The sequence below is a fragment of the Dasypus novemcinctus genome, chromosome 4, assembly GCF_030445035.2.
Source record: "Dasypus novemcinctus isolate mDasNov1 chromosome 4, mDasNov1.1.hap2, whole genome shotgun sequence".
Classification (NCBI taxonomy): Eukaryota; Metazoa; Chordata; class Mammalia; order Cingulata; family Dasypodidae; genus Dasypus; species Dasypus novemcinctus.
Genome location: NC_080676.1, coordinates 110,355,512 through 110,378,626, shown reverse-complemented (window position 1 = coordinate 110,378,626; position 23,115 = coordinate 110,355,512). Strand labels below are relative to the sequence as shown.

General features: G+C 35.0%; 1 protein-coding gene across 16 annotated transcripts in view; it reads left to right on the top strand.

The window, feature by feature from the left end:
* Positions 1-23,115, top strand: part of EPHA6 (EPH receptor A6) — a 975,172-nt gene that overhangs the window by 452,693 nt on the left and 499,364 nt on the right. For all 16 annotated transcript variants that reach the window (XM_058296026.2, XM_058296023.2, XM_058296024.2 and 13 more), the window contains one exon: positions 12,156-12,311. In XM_058296026.2, coding sequence (XP_058152009.1) covers positions 12,156-12,311 — 156 coding nt within the window. The remainder of the gene's footprint in view (positions 1-12,155; positions 12,312-23,115) is intronic.

Sequence of the window (23,115 nt, the reverse complement as noted above, 5' to 3'; positions counted from 1 at the left end):
ATGTGTCCCAGAGATTTAACTCTTCAGACTCTTCACATGCTTGTTGAACCCTGAACCTTAGCAGAATTGGAACCCCTGCTCTCCAATTCATTGGACCCCCACTGGACAACTAACAAAAGGATGATCATGAACAACATCATCCTAAAAAACAAAGAGTGTCTGCAACTGCAAACAAGACATTTCCATCCATCTACCCAATGGGATCTAAGCCCCCTCTCAATCAGAAGCAGAGTGGGCATCACCATCCCCAAATCCTCAAGATTAAGAAATAAACAAGCATAAGGGGGGAATGTAACTATGGACTAAAGTAGACATTATCCTAGCAATGGAAGAACTTTTATCATTGATATAAAGGCAGTGGTCACTAGAGGTTCTGAGGGAAGGGAAAGGGAAGAAGAGGTGTAACATGGGGCATTTTTGAGGCATTAACATTGTCCTGTATGACATTGCAATGATGGATACAGGCCATTATACATTTTGTCAAAACCTTTAAAATTATGCAATTCAAAGTGTAAACTATAGAACATGGTTAGTAGCAATGCTTTTATTTGTCTTCAGCAATTGTAACAAATGTACCACACTAATGAAAGACTGTGGGAAAATAATTTAAATCGTATTGAACTTTGTATGACCTGTTCTTTACTGTAGATGTTGCAGTTGTTCCCTATTATTGTAGATGCTGTTGCAGTTCAAATAGCAAACAGTGGCTTGTTAGTTCCTAAATAAATACAATGTGGAAACTAGGGTCAAGGCTCTCAGTTCCAGAAGCTGTTGATTCCCCTGGTCCCATCTTTATTTCCTCTCTTGTGTCTTTCTCTCTGTCCTTTATTTCTTTAAGTTCTGCATTGCCTTTCCCTCAAGCAAAGCTATTGCTGAGCTGGTTCACAGCAAAAGGTGTTGTTAATGGTGGAAAGTGTGGGAGAGGGAGAGAGTGAGATAAATGGGAATTCCCCTCTATTTTTGATGCAATATTTGTGTAATCTAAAGCTTCTTTCAAATTAAAATAAAATTTTAAATAAATAGATATAGTTCCTTCTTGCAAGTGCTCACACTCAGTGTGGGGGTCATGGAATCAAAATGCTGCAAAACAATTAAATACCTCCTACCATGGAGACATATGAAATGTGGCAATTGGAACAGAGAGGAGAAACAAATTATGTGTATTGAAAATGCAATTGGCCAGTAGTTTATTTGACCTTAGTGTCTAGAGTATGTTTTACATCTCAATTTAAGGACCTCTGATATACAAAGGTATAATTTAGATTAATTAGAGGTTTTAAAATTAAATAATTAAAGAAATGGCTGTTAAGAATTCCTTTACTGTGTTTAAATTTTTATACATGAATGTACATAGAAGATTTACACAAAATTTTGTTTGTAAAAATTCTTATTAACAGAATTCTATATTAGAAAACTGTCTCATGGTCCAGGTTTTCCAATAGAAACACTTATGGATTCCTGAAATGCTATAACTGGTTTCACAAAAGAGCTCCTGTGTGCCATGAAAATTGGAATACTGAACCACCAGTTTACAGATGATCCGACTGGGTGTAAAATAGTCATTACAAAATCCAGGCTCAGGCCACAACATTGATATATGGTATGACTCTGTATGCATGGAATGAGATGTAAGCCAAATCAAGAGACCATATTCTGATCAGACACATCACATCTGTTATAACTGCTCATCCTAGTTTCTGCTGATCACACAGCCATACACAGCCACTGCAAGCAATGCATTAGAACCTCTGAATTTTGAGTGTTTGCTGCTGCAGCATGACGCATTTCATCCCTCACTGTGCCCTTGTGGTGATCCATGAGAATCTGTCATATCCAAAACATGCTGAATCAACATAGGTTCTCCACTTGCAACTGGATGAAAGATGCTGTTCTGGTTTGTTTCAATTCAATATCCACAGAACATGTCAATTCAATTTAAGCCAAGGTTTTAGAAACTATTTTAAAGTAATAGTAGAAGGATCATAAATAAACCACAATGTAGTAACACCGTTAGTTGTCATTCAATATAAAAACACTAATTTCAATAGGAAATACAAAGTGAAAATCAAAATACCTTTACAAAGTTCAAGCACTACAGCTTTACTAAAGACAGAGAGGCATTTATGTTAGAACTACATTGGAAACCTGTTTACATCTCATCCAGTGATACAAGTAATCATTTCAAGTTTGCATAGTAAATATATGTATGTATGTATGTATGTGTGTGTGTGTGTGTGTGTGTGTATTACCTGAATGCTTGCTTCTGGAGAATATGGATTAGATTAAAAGTTTAGAAATATTAAGTCAAATTAGAGTGAATTATATTTAACTTTTTAAATAAAAGTATATGGTGAACATTTTTAATATCTTCTTTGCTAAGCATTATTCTAAAATATTCTTACATAATTTTATAATTAATGTTTTAGTTTCCTAACTGCCAAAACAAATAGCATGCAATGGTTGGCCTAAAGAATGAGCATTTATTGGTTCAATGCTTTTGAGGCTAGGAGAAGTCCAAATCAAGGCACTGTCAAGGTGATCTTTCTTTCAGAATACTGTTGCAGTCTGGGACTGGCTGTTGATAATCCTTGGTACTTGGCTTTTCTGTCATTTGGTAATGTACATGGTGGTCTGACTCATGGCTTATCCTTTCTTTGTTGGGTTCTGTTGACTTTCAGTTTCTGGCTGTTCCCTCTGGCTTTCACTCTCTCTTGGCCTTTAGTGAGAGGATTAAGATCTATCCTGATATAGCTGGGCCACACCTTAACTGACATCATCTCATCACAAGGTCCTATTTATAAGAGTTCATACATACAATAATGTATTAAGGTTAAGAACATGTTTTTGTCTTACATAGCTCCAAAATACCATAACTGACAAATGTTTATTGTTTAATTATATATACAACTAATTAATACAGCCTATCCTGAGCCTTTACTACATCTACAGTAATGTTCTAGTACAATTTCATATATAGAAGACATACTCAAGTAATTTACAATATAGTTGAGATGAAATGACATATGGCATGAGAAAGAACAGTTGTCAAAATGTGGGATACAGATGATAATTGTAATGGTAAATTAGGGAGGAAGAGATAAACATCATTAGATATTGTTAGGGAATATCTTCATACATCAAATACATCTATACATTATATATGTACTTACATGTGTTTGTAAATATATGTATATATTCATATGATGACAGATATTGTTTTGAGCAAAATTTGAGCTAAAGCATCAGAGAGACCTGGTTTCAAATCCTGCTTAGTCGTATTTCATCTCTGTTACCTTAAGCAACTATTAAAGTGTCTATGTTTCCTCATTTGTGAAATGATGATATTAACACTGTATTAGGGAAGAGGACTTGGCTTAACAGTTAGAGCATCTGCCTACCACATGGGAGGTGCATGGTTCAAACCCAGGTCCCCTTGACTCCATGTGGAGCTGGCCCATGCGCAGTGCTGATGTGCACAAGGAGTGCCTTTTGCCACACAGGGGTGTCCCCCATCTAGGGGAGCCCCATGCACAAGGAGTGTGCCCGTAAGGAGAGCTGCCCAGCGTGAAAGAAAGTTCAGCCTGCCCAGGAGTGGCGCTGCATACACAGAAAGCTGACGCAGCAAGATGACTCCACAACAACAACAACAACAACAACAACAAAATGAGACATAGATTCCTGGTGCCACTGACAAGAATAGAAGTGAACACACAGTGAATGGACACAGAGCAGACAACTGGGTGGGGCGGTAGTGAATGGGAGAGAAATAACTAAATAATAAATCTTTAAAAAAAAAAAAATACTGCATTAGTCAGCCAAAGGGGTGCTGATGCAAAATATCAGAAATCAATTGGTTTTTAGAAAGGGTGTTTATTTGGGGTAGAAACTTACAGTTACCAGGCCATAAAGCGTAAGTTACTTCCCTCTCCGAGGTCTATTGTCACATGTTGGAGCAAGATGGCTGTGGATATCTGCCAGGGTTCAGGCTTCCTAGGTTCCTCTCTTACTGGGACTCACTTCTCTCCAGGTTCAGTTCCTCTGTTTTCTCCACAAGTTCAGCTGTGGACTATGAGGCTCTCTAGGCTTTGCCTCATCAAAGGTCAGATGTAGACTATCAGGTGACCGGCTCTGTCTCTCTCTCCCCAGGACTTGATTCTCTCTGGGCTCAACTGCTCTGCTCCTCTGTGCACTTACTTCCTGGGATCCAGCTCAAAACTCTCAATTCTGTCTTTTGCCATGTCTTTTAATCAATGCCCTACTGATATGGCCCAATGAAAGCCCTAAACATAATTTAATTAAGTAACAGTGAAACTTCAGTCAGACCAGTTTAAAAATATAACCCAGTATCTATTTTTGGAATTCATAAACAATACCAGACTGCTACAAATACCTACATCATTGGGTTTTGTAAGAACTTAAATAGAATAATGTGTGTAAACCACCAAATTGTGGTATACAATAACTTGCTTAATAACTCATATGTAAAAGAATTGTTTTCTTGCTCAGTGAGAATTATGTCATGTATTATTCAATAATGTTTATATTAGTTTTCTACACTTTTCAGCAACAGAAATGTCACAAAAAAACATGACAGCAGAGCATTCACAATTGTCAGAGTGAGGAACAGAATATATTGTTAGACTTCACCAAGGTGTCCATAGTACATGAGACATGCAACAGTGATGAGAGAATTTTGTCAAATTGTTCATATCATTCATGCAAGTCATTTTAGGATAAATCTATTCTTCAACTGTAGTTAAAAATAAAATGTCCATTTTTTTAAGTAAAATGAGGTGGTCACATAAAGTATTTTTTTGAAATAAATATTGTGAAATACATAAACATTCATTCTGAGCATTGAGTGCCTTTCCCCTCGTCTGAGCCAGAGGGGGCTTGTCCTCAAGCTCTCTCTGTCTGTGCTCTGGTGCCCACTTCCAGTCCATTCAGTTTTACCGATTTGGTTCTACTTGCTAGATATTGGGGTAAGGGAAATGATGGAAATGGTACTTGTATTAGTCAGCCAAAAGTGTGCTGACACAAAGAGCCAGAAAGCTGTTGGATGTTATAAAGGATATTGGGGGGGGGGGGTAATCTTACAGTTACAAGGTCTTAAGGATTCCAACTCAAGATTACTTATTCACCAAAGTCTGTTGCCATGTGTTGAAGCAAGATGGTTGCCAATCTCTGCGAGCGTTCAGCCTTTGTCTTTCTCTTAAAGGCTCCATGAGGCCAGATCTCAGCTGTAGGCTGGAGGGCTCATTTCTTTCTGGACTTTCTCAGCTGTTCAGGACTCTGGTCTCCTTCAGCTGCAGACTATCAGGTGAATGGCTCAGCTCTCCCCGGGCTTTAGTTGCTTGAGCCTTTTCCTTTCTGTCACATGGCAGGACCAAAATAACCAAATTCTCTCTCTTCTGTCTGTAGAGCTCTTTCTTCCTGTGCCTTCTTCTCAGTGTCTTCTTGAGTGAGTGTCCACTTATAAGGCTCACCAAGGGGATGGAAACTTAAACTGAGTGATACCCTACTGACATGGTCAAATCAAAGCCTTAATCTTGATTTAATCAAGTAAAGATAAAACCTTTGTATTTAATACAATCAAAGGATCACATCCAGAGGAACAGACCAGTTTACAAACATAATCTGTTTTTAGGATTCATAAATAATCTCAAACTGCCACAGTAGGTCATTGCCAGTTGCTAGTACTGCCAATGTTGGTATCCTTCAATCTACCTGTTACTGTTTACTTTTTAGAATCCCCAAATAACTGATCTGTATATTCTTTCCAGATTTTATAGCTATATTAAGGGTGCAGTGTGCTTCTCCTTCTTACCCAGAATAAGAACCCTTCCTATGGTTCTTTAGGATGAAAATCACATAAACTGCAGTATATTTTTCTAGGTATAATGGTTTTTATCTTATGTATTCAGGGTGAAATCCACTTTAAACATGTCTTTGGTGATAGTAAGAAGTTGGAATTAGTAATAGCGCACTTTTACCTACATTATCTCACGGGGTCTTTATAGTTGCTTCCTATAAGGAAGGCTCAGTTAAAATATTTTGAAGCACAATTCACAAGTTTATTATTTGTAGGCTTGTCTTTGGTGACTTATATTTGACAATTTATTTGGGTTGCTATTAATAGCTTTTTCTGAAGGAAAAAAATATGCTTATTTATCCATAAGTTTTAGTTTATTCTTATATTTTTATTCTTAAGTCTCTAGTCTCTCCTGCCTTCCCTACTTAAATGAAAGGGATATTTAGCTTTCAGAATTGCATAATAACATGAGGAAAACAGTATTGGTACTGGCTTTGCTAATTTCTTACTTCTTTCATGAATTCTAATGTCTTGAGAGTGATGCAGATCAGGTATTATACTGATAAATCATGCAGGTTTATCTAAACTTACAGACTGTTGAAAACTGATGAGGGAAGAGCAGCAATTATATTAATACCAGTTTCTTTTATATAAGACATAATTCAATATTTCATCAAATGGTGATAACTGCACAGCATGATGTGTCAACTAGGATTTCTCATGGTCCTTTGTCTTTGGATTTTCTGATAATAAGAATAAACTTTTAAAACTTTGCTACTAATATATAGCTAAATCTACTTCTTAAGTAATAAAGTACATATAGAACAGCTTATACATTGCTTGATTTTGTCTTTAGAAGAGACATAATTTTTTGCATGTGTGTGTATGTGATTGAAAGCACTTTCCCAATGTATTTAAATCAATACCCAGAAATTTCAATTTTCTTGGGACAATGAAATTGCAAGCATTTCTGGAGGAAATGGTGTTGCAAAGTATATGTACTTCATTAGTATTATTGGTATTTCATTAACTATGCTTATATATTAAATGTCCCTTTAATACATGTTTTTCTTTAAAAATTACTTGACTTTTATATTATGTACCACATCCTTTATTGCCAGTTTAATCAATTACCTTAAAGATTTTCAAATTATAAACATTTTTAAATAGAAAATTTTAAATTAGATTATCTATTATATAATTGTATTTATATGCTTTACATTTTTAGATCTGCCAGAATTTAATTACATCCTATTTACTTGTCTAGTATCCTTGCTACTTTTATAGATAGATTCATGGCAAGAGAAAATTAAATCCTTTCACAGGTATTTCATAAATAATGATTTGTTTGTAATTTGATTATTTTCAAGTAAATATACTCACTCCAATTATACTTTTAGAAATTCAGTAAGGTGGAAAATCTCTATTAAACATAGTTGATCAAACATATGCATTTACTTCAATTCCTTCATGATATTTCACCAGTATGAGTAAGGGTATATAAAAGATATAAGCTACAAGGACAAAAACAAGAGGTGAAGGGAGAAGAATGTATAGCATTTGAGAGAAGTCAATATGTTAACAAAATTTCAGAAGATGAAGATCAAATGGAGGAGTGATCATTTACATTAGCAATGAAACCTGCTAAAACTGCCTTGAGGGAAAGAAGCCAATTTGTACTTTTCTGTTGGGTATATACTGAGTAGAGGAATTGTAATGTCAGAAGGCATATATATATTCATCTATAGTAGATATTACCAAACAGTTGTGCAAAGTGGTAGTACCAATTTTAAACTCTTCCATTAGTGTATGAGCACTCAGTTTTCTCCTTGTCTTCACCAACACTTGATATTGTATGACTGCTTCACATTAGTCATTTTAGCATATGTGTGGTGGTATTGCATTATACTTTGTAATAAAATTTTTAAAGTATTTCTTTGAGAAACTAGGTGTAGCAAATAGGAGAAGGTCATTATATATGGGAATGAAATATGAAGATAATCAAAGAAATAAAATTGAGTGTCTCAGGCAGTCTGATTATTGCCTGTGGCCAAGATGGAGTAACATCTGCCAGAAACAAAACAAAAACCAAAACAAAAGAAAAAACAAAAAACACTTGCAAAATAAATGAAAAAAGTCATTTTCAAGATATGAGATATCAGCTTACAAAGGACAGTAAGGTCTGCGATATGGGAAACAAAGGAGAAGAACCCCCAAATTTTCCCAACTTACTCTTTAGGGAAAGTTTCCAGGCCTTGGCATAGGTACGGTGGACCCTGACAGAACCCAGCAAACTCCCTCTGTGGGACAAAAAGACAGATCTGAGTGTCTAAGGAGATCAATGTGGCTAGATTTTGCAAGACAGAGCATGAGAGGAGTGTGCTTCTCTGAAAGAGAATACTGGAGACCAGCCAAGGTTCTCCAGTGATCATTCAGTTGAGTTTTGCTAAAAGTTAATAAACCAACAAAGGAGATAAATTGGAATCATAAAACCTATTCAGTTAATACTGTGGGAAAAAAAAAGAAAAACAAGAGAGAAACATAACAAAAAACAGATGAGACAAATGTAATGGCTCTCTTCCCTATTCATAAATATAGTAATTCAGCAAGGAAAAAAAACTATAAATTTATAATAAGATGTATTTTAGTATCATCAGAGCATGCACTGAGTATAAATGCATTGTCCTCTACAGGAATTTAATTATCAGAGTACTGCCTAATTCAATTAAACAAACATGTCTTGAACATCTACTTTATGACAAGCACTGTGCTCACTTGCTTTCATGGAGCTAAAAGCCATTAAATAAGTAACCCCCAACTGGTAAGTAAAGTAGAAAAGGCACAGGTACTTTGAGAAATTAATCTAGTTAGGAAGCCAGGAATAGCTTCCTGAAAGAAGTGAGACCTGAAATATGACTAGGAGTTAATAAGATGAGAGGAATATGAGGAAGGAATAGAGAAAAGGGATTTTTCAATAGAGGAAAAGACTCAAAAGTAGAGGGAGAAGCTTGGCAAATCCATGCATTCACTCACTAAATATTCATTGAGGGCCTAATAATCCCTGGCACTATTTTTGGCCCTGGAGATAAATCCAGTAAACAAAGCAGTAAAAAATCCCTGTCCTTTGAACATATATTCCAGTGGGGAATGATTTTAAAAATTAAATAGATCTTATGTCAAATGTTGTCTAGAATGGTTTGAAATCACTAACCTAGTCTAAGTATTTTAAGAGATGTTCTTAGTGTTCTAAGATGAACCTAAAAAGAGGTAGAAAATTAGTTGCGTCCTGAAAAAGCTACAGAAAAGATATTGCATAAATTCTTGATTTAAATAGCAAAGAAAATAAATACAAGGTGACAATGTTTTGGTGCTCTAAATGAATTATAAGAAGGCTACTTTATATACTAAACAAATGCTTATGGATGAGATTTAAATGGCTAGTAACAAAAAAGAAAACAAAAATGTTTATAGCTCGTGTCTGTGTGCTTGAGATTGGGTTACATGTATATCCATACATGTAATAAACACCTCCTATGTAGTCCTATAGCATACATATTCCTAATTAACTTAAAATGAACTTATTCCAAAAGATGACCTCAAAGACCTTATATATTTCTGTGTGTGTATGTATGTACCACCTCTCACGGTTTATCTCTACGGCAGGAAAATGGGCAACAGTATCAGTAGCATTAAAGTCATTTAGAGCTGTATGAACATTCAACAATGTGTGTACATAGAAATATATAGTTATTTTATTGGGTCATATTTAGAAGGAATTGAATTCATATCAACAACATTAAATGTCAGTTTTTCCTCTTTCCTACCAGAATATATAAGCAGAAATGTTGCCTATAGGCTTTTTGTCTTAGTTTGAACCACAGGACTGACAATGCAAAGTACCAAAAAATGGGTTGGCTATTATAATGAGGATTTCTTAAGGGAAAATTTTATAATTCTGAGGCTGTGAAAATGTCCAAGACACAGTCAGAGACGCTTTCTCACCAAAGTCAGCTATTGCTGATCTTGGTGTCCTGTCAGGCAGCAGGGCAAGATGGCTGCCAATCTCTGCTGAAATTCCTGCCTTCCCCCTCAAAGCTCACCATCTCCCTGAGCCCAGCCATTGGTGATCAGGCATATGGCTCATTTATTCAGCCTTGAGCTGCACTGAGGGCCCAACCTCTTGGATGCTTCTTGCTTCATCTTCAGCTTCAGCTGCTAGAGATCCTAAAGTCCCCTCTCTCACATAGCTGGGTCAAAATGGCAGTTCTCCCTTTTTGAGTCTCTTCTCTCTTTATCTCCATTTATATAAGGCTCCAGTAAAAGGGCAGAGACCTAGCCTGGATCATGCCTCACTGATATACTCCAAACAAAAACAATATAACCAAGTGATCTAATCAAAAGGACCTTAACTGAATTTAATACAATCAAAGAATCCACACTCATAGAAACGGATTAGTTCCCTTGAATTCTTTTCTGGAATTCACAAAGTTCATACATCAAACTTATTATTGTTAAGTTAGACTTCTCATAAATATTTTTTAGTTAGAGAAGTTGAGAGTTTATAAAACAATCATGGATAAAATACAGGATTAATATAGAGTCTAGAATATAGGTTAGTAGGGGATAGATTGGAGTTGATGCTTGCACAGAATTTCTGTGTTTGATGGTAAAGGTTTGGTAGTGGATCGTGGTGATGGTAGCACATTATTGAAAGTATAATGAAAAGCAATGAACTGTATAGGTGGATATGGTTAAAAGAGGGAAAAACTCATATTTTAAATATATATTGTGTTAAAATAAACAATTTGTTAAAACTTTTTTTCATAATGTATGTTACTGGAAAACTAGGCCATGCTAGGAAGGTTGACTCCATGCAGAGAGGACATTTAACCTTCAAGCCTGTTGGAGATCCTCCCAGGATTTGTCCTATGTGTCTTTTCTTTCGGCTTCTTCTTATTTGTAATCTATTTGCAATAATGAAACTATAATGCTTAACAGTGTGCTGTATTTGTACATGAAATGATCCAAAGAAATGATCCTTCCAAAGTCTCCTTCTCCTACTACTTCTCTGTAACAATGACAGGAATATGTGACAATGGCTGAAAAAGAAACATGTATCTTCAGGTTAACTGCACTATCACAGTACTAGGCAATTGCCCTCAGCTAAAGAGAGCTGCCCCATCCAAGGAAACACACCCTTCCTGGGGCATCTGATGACTGGTTCATGTGGGACTGCAAAGGTCCTAAGGTGGGACACCTCTGAAGAGTCATTGCAGCTTCAGGGCTCCCTATGGGATCCCTATGGGCTGAAGTGCATCAATCACCATTCACTTTCTCCCTCTGCCCAGTCCTGCTTCCTTCACTCCCTTGTACTACTGATTCCAGAGGACATTCCCTATATAAACCTATATGTAATTCTAGATGAAAAAAGTGTTAATTTTGAAAATGGCCGTCAGTGGTGTCTTTGAGACCAGAAACAACTAAACCTCTACGGTTACAGACTCTTAGATACATTTTTAGCATAGGTCGTGTACTCCTGTGAAAATATACTTACAATGACCTTGGATGTAAACAAAGAGAAAAATGAGCTTCAATAAAACATTTTAATGACTAAAGAACAACTTCAGTCATTTGTATTCCATTTTCATGAATTTTGTGTAATTTCAGTCATTTGCATAAAATTTTCATGATTTTTGCCATCTGTATAACATATTATATACCATTACTTATTTAGTATTTCTTAATGTTTTTGGTCTACTCACTCTTTTTCTAAATACAAATTATTTTAAATGGATTTACTTCAATACTATAATAGAAAAAAAGGTTTTCCATAAAAGAATAAAAATATGTTAAAAATAAACAATGGTACCAAACTATTACTAGATCCACTAAAGGCTTTTAGCTTAAGGCTTGCTCTCATTTTGTTCAAAAGACAACTTAGACAGCGTACTAGCACCAAACTTGGACTTTCTTTTTGAGGATTCAGAAGGTGTAAACTGAGAAATGGAAAATACATTTTGAGCAGTGTGATTCAGTGTTTTTAATGCCATCTCCCAGAACTATACAAAATCATCTCCCTTACTGCCAGTTGTAATCATACCTGCACTTTGGTAAGCCCTATTGATTTGTGTGTGTATGTATCTCAACAGAAATGTGGTGTCACAACTGTGTTACCAACTTTGAATAAATGGCTTCATTTACTAATATGAATACATTGACTTTCCAGTAGGTGTGTAACATTGAGATCCAAGGGGTGTATATAAATTAACATATGTTTTGAATGAATAAATAAAAGAATTCTAGCAATAATAACTAAAAAAAAATTCTTTCTCTTGTTTTACAGCTTGCAGACCAGGATTTTATAAGGCATTTCCTGGGAATACAAAGTGTTCTAAATGCCCTCCACACAGTTTAACCTACCTGGAAGCAACATCTGTCTGTCAGTGTGAAAAGGGTTACTTTCGAGCTAAGAAAGACCCACCTTCTATGGCATGTACCAGTAAGTCTATCCATTTTGCATTTGGAAATATTTCCAACCCTTTTTGATCTCTCTATTTTTATTTTTATTTATTTTTTTAAAAGTAAATGCACGAAATCCTGCACCATCAATATCATTTGTCTTAGACATGAGTCAACTGAAAAGCTTCTCTCTTTTTTTCACAGAAAAGTTGCTTTTCAATGGCTTGCAGAGAAAATGTGTTTACTCCTCACATTTCACAGGGGCCCTACAGACTGTTCCTAATCATAATGTGTCCTCAGGAAGTTAAAGCAGTTTAAGGCTAAATGAAAACTGATGAAAAAAAGTTCTGTTTTTTGCCACAACCCTTGATCATTTTAAAGCAGATTAATTTAGATCAACCATCGAGTTTGCTTTACCTTGTGGAGGAACTTCCAGATGAAACTTTAAAAGTCATTGTGTTTTTGTGATGCAGAAAAGTTCAAGTTCCCTTTATATTTGGCTTTAAAAGAAGGTATTTTTTCATTTGGCTACATTTTACCTAGCACTGTTCACTCCACTTTTTGGGCTGGAATCAAAAGAAAAATAAATTGAAATGTGAAAGTCATTTTAATGCATGAACAGAGAAGCTTAAATTATTTGTATTTTTCTATCATTAAAATATTGTGGAATGCCTGTAAATTTTCTTAATAAAAGTAAATAGCATTGCATTGCTAAGTTATCCAAAATCAAACTCACACCCTTAGAGAGTGTAAAAATCATGTAAAATATGTAAATAAGATATTGTAGTGAAAGTCTGCCCTTCTTATTGAGGAATTAATGCAAAAATGTTGCTTATAATATTTAATTTCATGAGATAAAAATAGATTGGGGCTTATATACTGTTTCTTATTCCTTAGAGACAGTGAGGGAGATGTCCTATTTTTTTTAACTTAAACAGGTAAAATTCACAGATCTGTTTGTATTAATATAGAATTTAAAAAATAAAATATTTTATAGAGATCATTTATAATGAAAATACATGCATTCAATAGTAGATGTATTTTTGTTTTGCTTTTTGATTGTAAATGCTGAGTGACTAGTTTCTTCAGAAATTTATCACCTTGGAAATTATTATTTTAGTGTTTAAAAAGTTTTTCTAGGAATATAATTTAAGTTCATAAATAGGCAAAGGAAAATTCTGAATGTAATTTCTCACTTAATTATGGAAATAGTTTTTAGAGGTAAACCTTGCTATTAGTATACTTTGTGATCCTTCTGGGATGTTTTCTCTATATTATTATGTTATATTGAGGCTACACATTCCAGCTTTTATGGACAGTGGTGCTTCAAATGGCTACAGTCCTTCCAGTCAAGTGTCCCTCAAAAATTTTACTGAAACCTAGGTGAGGAGAAGGGAATCTTTTCTTTTTATTTTTTTAGGAAGCCTTAAGTAGACAACTGATAAATTGATGGTATCAAATGGTTCTTAGTAAGATAAGATTGTACTTAAGTAGTGGAGCAGGTAGTTGGGAAGACTTACAGATCTTTGGAGTAAGAGACTAGTTAAGTAAATTAAATATTGAATATAGTATTGTTGGTGACCCTAGTAAGCTAGTCATTCATTGTTGAATCTATTATCTGTATACCGATCAGTTTAAAGTTTTATGTTTCTTGGATTGTCATTCTTTCTATAAATTTCCTGTTTATGCTTGGTACTGCTAATTATGTTTTTAAAATGCACCTTTTGTTCGTTATGCAAGTGGAATCAGAGGAAAGTTTCATTCTTGCCATCCCTTGGTCTCTTCAGGCAAGGAGCTTTAGGCATATTGCCATCAAGAATAAAAAGAGAGAACCTCCAAGGAAAGGTGAAATGAGAAATTTTAGTCTGGTCTCCTAAGTCCAGCAACCTGAGGTTCACCTTTCACATCTTCTCTCCTCTACGTCCTAGAAAGGTTCTTTGCCTTGCTTTAGCCGAGTCAGCATATAATTACTGGTAAACACACTGACCTTTAGAGACAGGTTGATGTGTGCAAATCTTAGTTTTGGTGCTTACTACCTATATAACCTTGGATAAATTAGTTAACCTGTCTTTTACCTCAGATGTGACATCTGTAGTAACAGTACATATTACATAGTTATGAGTAAATAGATTAATATTTGACAAGTGCTAAATACAGTACCTCACGCATTGTAGGAGCTATATAAATGTTTGTTAAATAAGGAAAGCTGTTCACTTACAGGTCATTTTGAAATAGTTTCTGGTAGCTTCAAACTACTAAGTACTTTGTTTTAATACTGTCAAGCTGGACTCACAGTTTACTTCAGCTGTATTCCTACAGACTGAAAAATAAAGTCTTGAATTTTAAAGACCTTTTCTCGCAAAATATATTAAGTCTGTACCTCTAATCTTATCCAATATTGGTGAAGTCTTCTGAATTATACTCTGACTGGATAAGACATCCTAGCAATTATTACAGTATTTGCAGAAAAAAGGAAGGGACATAAACTCCCAAGCAACATGGCTCCTAAAAATTAAAAAGAAAATTATTGAGAGGAAAATCAGAAAAAAGTGACAAGCTCAGGGGTTGTTGAACAATTGGACTAAAGAGAACCTGGGCAAGCCTGCCAACACATAGAACTTTTGAGGCCAAGAACCAAACAACTGTCAACCTTTTATGTTATTTCACAAACTACAAACAATAGCCAAATCTTAAATAGGATACTTGTAACCTTTACTTATAAACCATGTGTCTCTATGAATCAGTTATACTCTATTCCAAATTCTAAGGATCAGAATTTAGATCAAGAAAACTGTCAATCCCATCACTTTCTGGATGTGATTTTTTTGTTAATTTTACCATTTGAAACTATGCTTTGGAGAACCTTCCAGGGATTCAAAAGGAGGCAACCTTTCCTTAATATCAGAGACAGAGAGAACAGTAACTGAGAATTTGAGTGTATCATTTTAAAGAAAATGGAAGACTAAAATTTTGAAGTGGCTAACCAGGATGTTTCACTGGTAAATGGCCTAGTAGAAAAAAAATTCATAGGAAAGTATAGTAGCTGATAATATAAATAATATGACTTTAAGGACTCCAAGAGTTCCCTTTATTTGCTGTTTTGTTTTTTCACATATTCTCATTCTCTCTTTGGCTTTAAATATCACCTGTACATTACTAATACCCATATTTTTTTACATATTCCTGTCTTTTCTCCCAAGATCCAATGCCAGCTGATTATGGGATCTGACAATTTCTAAGTCCTATGGAAACCTGCTACATCTCTGACTTTACATCATTCTATACTCCCCTTCATAATTAACCACCTGGACTTCAAAGATGCTGACCTTGTTCTCATCCTTGGTCTGGCTATTTCCTATTCTTGAAATGCTTTCCCTTTAGGTCTTCTCACACCTTGTTTCCTTTTGCCAATTCAGGTTCAAATGTCAGCTCTTAGGACAGGCATTTCCTGACCACCCTGACAAAATAGAATCCCTTCCAGTTACTCTTTTTAATATCACCATGTTTTACATTTTATGGACTATATCACTCTTTGAGAATATCTGGTTTATTAGTATATTGTTGCTCTATCCGCTCTAGACTACAAAGGCCATGGGAGTAGGGATGTACTTTCTTGATTGTATCTTCAGCACTCATAATGGTACCTGGCACATAGTGGTGCTCAGTAAATATTTGATGACTGAATCAACTAATAATTTTTAGCTCAACTTGTTAAAGTCAATTTTACTACTTTCTGTCTTGACTTGGCTTACCCTTACCAGCTGGTTTCCTTGTACTGATGAGTCCCCATCTCCCCAGGCATCCCAGCCAGAAAACATAAAATCATAGCCACTACCCCCTGACCTTGACATGCCCAAGTAATCAAAAGTACCATCAGTCCTACCTATTAGTATTTCTTCTGTCTGTTCCTTCCTTACAATTCCTAAACCTATCTTTTTAGTTAAGGCCCTCAACTTCTCTTCCTTGGGCTTATTTAATATTTGCCTGGAAAGTCTCCTTCACCTAGTCTTCTATCTCTCCCAGATAGCTAACAAAGTATTAGAAAATATCTTAAGAAAACAAACAAACAAACAACAACAGATCATATTCTCACTTCTGCTTTTAAAGCCCAAACTCCATTAGCTAAAAGCATTAAGTCAACCAAGACCATGCAAGGTCCCACCTTGGCTTAACTCTCCCTCTTCAATTTTAACTATATTAAAATCTTTTCAACTGTCTTAATTAATACCTGGTCAAACCTAACTGTTGTAGAATTTGCGAGAGGTTCAATTATTTGTGTATAGAAAGGCCAGGACTCAGGAATGATTTTGAAAAGGAAAAATGGTTTATTGACAGCCACCAGACTCAGGTGCTTTCTGTTTCAATCCTGAGCCCCGAACAAGATTTTTGAGTCCCTTTTATACAGAGAGGAAAGGCCAAGTGGTCCTTATGTTTCAGTTCTCAATAGGCTTGAATTAGCATATATCTTCCACATCCTAGGTAAACTTTTAGCATGGACTTCATACATTCTAGATAAGCTTTTAGCACATTTGGTTTGCATTTCCCGTGAATATTTAGTTTATAGAGTTTGCATTGATAAACTGTTTCCTAAGACTGGAGTCATTGCCATGGTCACCAAGGGCAGGACTGCAGCCTCTTACCGTTCCACACCCACAAGTCAGGACAGACAGCTTAGGTTAAGGTTATCTCAGAAGAGACAAAGAGCCTCCCACCCATAGCCCACATCATTCCCCCCTTATGCCAAAGTTTAACTTGCTAAGCTTTGGCATAATTATTGTTGGAGCTATGAGGTAGATGGCTGTTTGTTGTTTTGATTAATTACTGTACTTATCAATTTTTAATGTAGCATCCAGGACTGTTTTTAGAAGTTTAGAAGTTTTCATTCTGGACAGCAGAATCCTGGGGCGGGGGCCCCCTGCAGTCATCCTGGGGCCATGGGTGCTCATGTCGATTTCCAGTCAGGCTCCAGATCCATCTATTAATTTTGTTTTACCCTTAAAGAGTTTACACCTTTAATCTTAAATGGGTGCTGAAGGGAGATGATCTCTTTTCTGTAAATGCTTCCTGTTGGCCATGGGCTGTAGTCATTGCCTAACAAGGTGTAAAACTCTTATTTTATTTTAACTGGAGGAAGATGGATCTGGCCTTCTGTACAAAGTTGGATGAAGTTTTCATAGGGTTAATAAGATGTTCACTCTGAAAGAAACAAACTCAATTAAAATTTTGGAATACCTGTTTTTAAAAGAGGACTTTGGATTATAGAAGTAGACAAGGTTAGGTGCTTATAAAGATGGCACCCCTTTTTAAAGCTGTGGGAACAGTATATATATATTTTTTTCTCTAAGTTATTTTCAGAGAGAAATTGCAAAAGATACTTAGCTTTGTTCGAAGACACATTTCAAGCTGTTTAATGATTGGTACTCATGTGCTTTGTCAGATGCTCCTGGTGAACTGGCATCCTTTGGGGAATTGGTTTCATTCACCAAGTTGGAAATTTTCTTAGTTTTTAGTTGTGGGAGTGATCAGAACTACAGAATAAAGGTTTTTTTTACATTTTGGTTTTAATTGTACAATTTCTGGTAATTTTGACTGGTTCAGTAGGTGACTCATTATTAGCAAGCAAGCCTCATTTTTGCTACACAGTAGAGTATAGTAGAATAGTAAGTTGACTGAGCCTGGCTGAGACTGCCACCTTATTCTATAGACATGTTTATTAACTGTTTAGAAAATGAATTTGCTAGGAAATTAACATGTCTAATATACTTTTGCACTTGATTCAAAATAGAAAAGATAACTTTGTAATTATTAGGCATATATTTAGTACCGGATAAAAGTACAGCACTTAATATTAACTAATGTATTACTTAATGCATAAGGATTCAGAATTGCAATTATTAGTTTTAAGTTTCAGGTTTGTAATACTTTACATGTTATCTCTCCATGAGAGCAGGCCATAATGCCAATTGTGTTTAAGTTTTACTAACAGTATCCTGGTATCATGGCTCCACCTACCATGTTGTTCTTTATGCAGTGAGCAAGTCACAGCATTGTTGATCCTAGAAAGATTTTCTAGTATTCTACTAGTCTGGTGCATAATCCTCTCTGGCACCATGGAACAGTGCCAGTCTGGAGGCGATATCCATTGTACACTTGGCTGTACCGAGTCATCATTGGCTGCTGCAGGAGCTTGAAACTGCAACGTAGTTCCCATCGACTTCAGGAGCAGAACCAGAGGCCGATATAGCAAATATTTTTAATTGAGGGGTCAGTGACCAGCCTAGCCAATAACTCACATGGAGAGGCAACCTGTAATGTATTCAAGGCCTGGTTTGAATGCACAAAAGAGTTTGACAATGTTAAAGTTTGTTCTTTGTTTTTATATATATTTTAAACAATTTAATGCAACACATCATATATCAAATGACTGTTTACTTATACAATTTTACCATGAAGATAATAGTAGGTATTTTACTTTAGTAATAGAAGGAAAAAACTATTTTTCATTGTTAAAATGAAAACAGAAGATTCCTAATAGAATCAAGAGAACTTTTTATCACCACTTACTTAAATATGCACCTTGCGGCGGCCTTCAGACAGGTTTTATTACCACGAAGTTATTTTTTTGCTACCAATACTAATCCAAGGTTTTAGTTAACGATGACTTCTAGAACTAGAACTATTTAAACATTTTCACAGTTTGGAAGATGTTTTATAAACTTTTTATAATTGACTACAACTACATTGACAAGTTACCTTACATTTAGATAAACTTATTAAATTATAATTACTAACCAAAGAAATTTACTTTATTTCTTTAAGAGAACATATCTACAATTTTTTTCTTTAGCTTAATTTTATTAAGATGACTTAAATTTTCATTACTCTAAAGATTTCATACATATAATGTTAATTTAGTTTATAAGTTAACTATGGGAGATTACACTCAGGCTAAATAAAATTGAAACCATTATAGTTTATGCAAGGAATGTTCTTTTTTTATCCTTACAGGAAGTTAAAATTTTTTTGTTTAAGTTATGAAAATGAGTAATTTTTAAAAGCACACTGACTACCAGGTTTCAAAACACATTATGCAATTACTTAATTTGTTTAATCATAATCCAGGAAAGATCTCTCCATAATTTTTATGGACTTTTCTTTACTTACTGAAATTTGTCAACAGAGCCACTAATTACCTTTATTTTTGTTGGAAAGAAATCTTCTTCTGGAAGAAAATAAGGCTCACACGATTGTGGAGAAGAAAAGAATTTATTTTCAATCTTGCAAGAAGGGGCGCACAACCAGAAAACATGACTGGCACCCAAACAAAGAAAAATGACACAATTTATATCCCTAAGCCTAGCACGCAAGTTTTTTTTTTCCCCATAGATTGGATACTTCCGAAGTTACAGCCTATCCGAGGAGATCTAACTTTCCTGTGCAAAAGTTTGTGATTTAACTGCTTCCCCCATCACATTCCAACCATTTTAGTTTTTACCTACTCCCTGTTGTCAAATAAGGAATGGAATTTAATGCTAAATTGGTATTGTCTTAGCTCTTTCTTGGGCATCTTTTTTATTGCCTATAGGACTGGCTTAAGCTGGTTTCCTTTGTTGCTGTTTAAAATGGGAGTGGGAGCCTAAGGCAGTAGGCTGCCAGGTTATATTAATCAGTATTTTCTTCCTTTATGTGGAAACAAAACTAATTTTTGTTTTTTACATTTTATGGCTGACAAAAAGTTTAAACTGTGAAATTACAGGGCAAACTGATTCTTAATTCCTTTGTCTAGTAGATAGGTTTAATCTGCCATACCTAGTCTTGCTTTCAAAGCTCTTGCAAAGAGAAGGCCCTTTCCCAATAGTTTCTATAACCAGATTTTTATATGACTTTTTCATCCTGCTTAGTCTAATTTGGGATCCAAGAATATTTATTCACATATATAACTGCATATTTAATTTTAAACAATTTGAATAGAGCTCTTTTAAGAATTCTCACTTGTTAATTTGATACTATCATCCTGATGTATGAATACATACACTGAGCAAATGGGCAGACACAAATAGAGTTAGACACAGAAACACAATTTATTGATGTTACTTATAATTTGCTTTATTTTATATACTGTTTAGCTTAATTTGGCCTCCAGAAATATATATTATTTATATAACTGCATATTTAACCTCAACAATTTGAGCAAATAGGCAGACATGAATAGTTTGACACAAAAACATAACTTTAGTTACTTAAAACTTCCATTTTTTTTACAAAATAAGTGTGACTGCAAAACATTTCAAAGACTCCTGAAACTTTTCTTAATTTGCACTATGACTGTGCAGTTTTACACTATGACCATGCAGTTTTACACAAGAATTTTCTTTCTTAACTAATGGATTGTAACCAAAATGTTCTCAATGCTTTAGCACCATTTTTTACTTTGAATTTAGCAGAATTTTGGATAAGCAACAAGATTAAATTTATGTATATCTACTTAGGCTATTTGAAGCCTCAGGGAGACAGACTGGTTTCTCTCATGAATTGCCACTCTTAGGAACACTGACAGTTAAGACAGAAGATTTCCTTTTTTTTCCCCCAGTCCTTGGAGATAAAACTCCAGTGATCATTTAAACCTAAGGGCTAAGAATTCCACCAGGCAGCAATTTAGTTTACACTTGGATTCATGAGAAAGCAGGGTTACTAATACCAGGACAGGAGACAGGGATGTTCCAGCTTTTTTCTGGACTGTAGTGGCAGAAGCTGTTATGAAATAACCATAGGCAAAGACAAGGGGTGAGGTCAGGCTTGAAGCAACCATAAACGAAGGAAAGGTTAGTTTAGAATTTATACTTACAATAATAGTCTTAGGCTAAATTTACTCAGTTATAATTTCAGTTATTAATTTTCTGCTGTTTTATAATATAAATGCATTTATAAATGATTTTAACTCTGTTACAGTTTTTATTAATTTTTTAAACCTTTTAATTTTATAACACTTTTAAACACTTTTCATTTGACTTATAACATATTAAATGAACTTAACTATTACTTTAATTTTTCTTTTAAGGTAAAAGAACAAATCTCTTGCAGTTAGTTTGAAATAAAACACTCCTTTTCAGGAGTTGATTTCTAGAACATAATGTTCTTTTAAAAGAGATAAGACCCTTTCTTCTTCAAACATTGAGGACATGATGAGGTTAAAGCACAAGAAGCTATTTTGATAAACCAGATTTTCTTTGTATATTGATTATTCAGGAAACTTTCACTAAAAGAGATTAATGATTTGTCAGACTTTGAGAAAGAACAAAATTTTAACTTGCATCAGTATACTACTTGATACTAAACCTTTTAAAACTTTATAGACTGACTTATCAAATCTTACTCAATTTTGATCATAAAAATTTTTCTTCCACAAACCTTCTACACCTTCAGTATTCATTCAGGTTTTTTCACACACTCTACTCTTCCCCAATAAGCAATCATTTCATCTTAGGACAAAATCATCTCCTATTTCCTTAACAATAAAAACACATTCCATATATCCCCCATACTAAGTTACCAGGCAAACTTCTTACAATATATAATTGCCATTAACACTAAACAAGCTTGTTAAAATAATGAACTTTTCCTCCCTTTAAATACTTAATAGCATGTAATACCAGAAACAGTTTTTTAGAAGCAAGTTGGCAGGGGAGGCTGGCCACCAACAAATTTTCCTGTTATAAAATTACCTTTTATTAGTAGTATTATGAATTCAGGTTTTGTTTAATAAAGACTTTTTGAAATCAACCATTTAAATACCTTAATTTAAACAATGCTTCGTTAAACTTTTTATAATTATTTTTAATTTTAAGACAAATTTTACCTTCACAGAACACATTCCCTTACTTAAAGTTACCACAATACCTTCTAAGAACCTGGGCAGAATGCAAACGTATTTTGGCTTTGACACCCTAGGGAGGGAACTTTACTGCATTTATTTTGATTCTCTTTTCATCCCCTTCACTTCCCCCCCTTTCAGGTAGTCGGGTGCACAACAATCAAATAGGAATGTGGCTTATGAATAGAAGGTGTGGACTCACTGGAAAGGGGCAAGCTGCTCTCCCCTTTCCAGCTTTCTGCTAAAATGGGCAGACAAACCCTGGGTGCGTGGCATGGACACATATGGCTTTCAAGCAGACCAGAGATGAGGCAGCAGAGCATGCACAAACATCCAGACTCTGCAAACATCCAGACTCCTCAGTTTTGCCCGATAATCAATTCACCCCCTTGCCATTGGCAAGGGAGGGTTCCAGCTAAGTTAAATTTTACCACTTTATATAACCTTACAACTCCAACACCAGTTTTGAGTTGATACAGACAAAAGCACAAAGGTCACTAATTTGACCCAGAAGTTCTATATATATGGTTTTTTTTTCAGCATGGCTGCCCCCATAGCCCTCACAAACCTTAGAGAGAACAATTAACATTAACATTTGGTATAAAGTGAATTCATTCACAATTCAGCACCATAACAAAAGATTCCAGCTAGACCTTTTCACTGTTTAACTTTACACCCAGACCAAGCTTCACTAGAAAAGCCGATCCATTTTCCTGCAACCAAGTTTTTAAAAATCCAGACCAATTTCTAGGACGTTAGGGCTTGAACCTATAAATAGCCCTTCACACTATAATCAAGCCTCCACTCCTTCAGTGAATATAAGACCAATACCAGATTCCAACATGCAGTTAGACAAACCCAAAACACCAGGCTTTTTCCCAGTTTTTTCTCCAGGACATTAGGACTCGAACCTATAAACAACCTTTCCTATTAAAATCAAGCCTTTACTCCTTCAGTGGATATAAGACCAGTA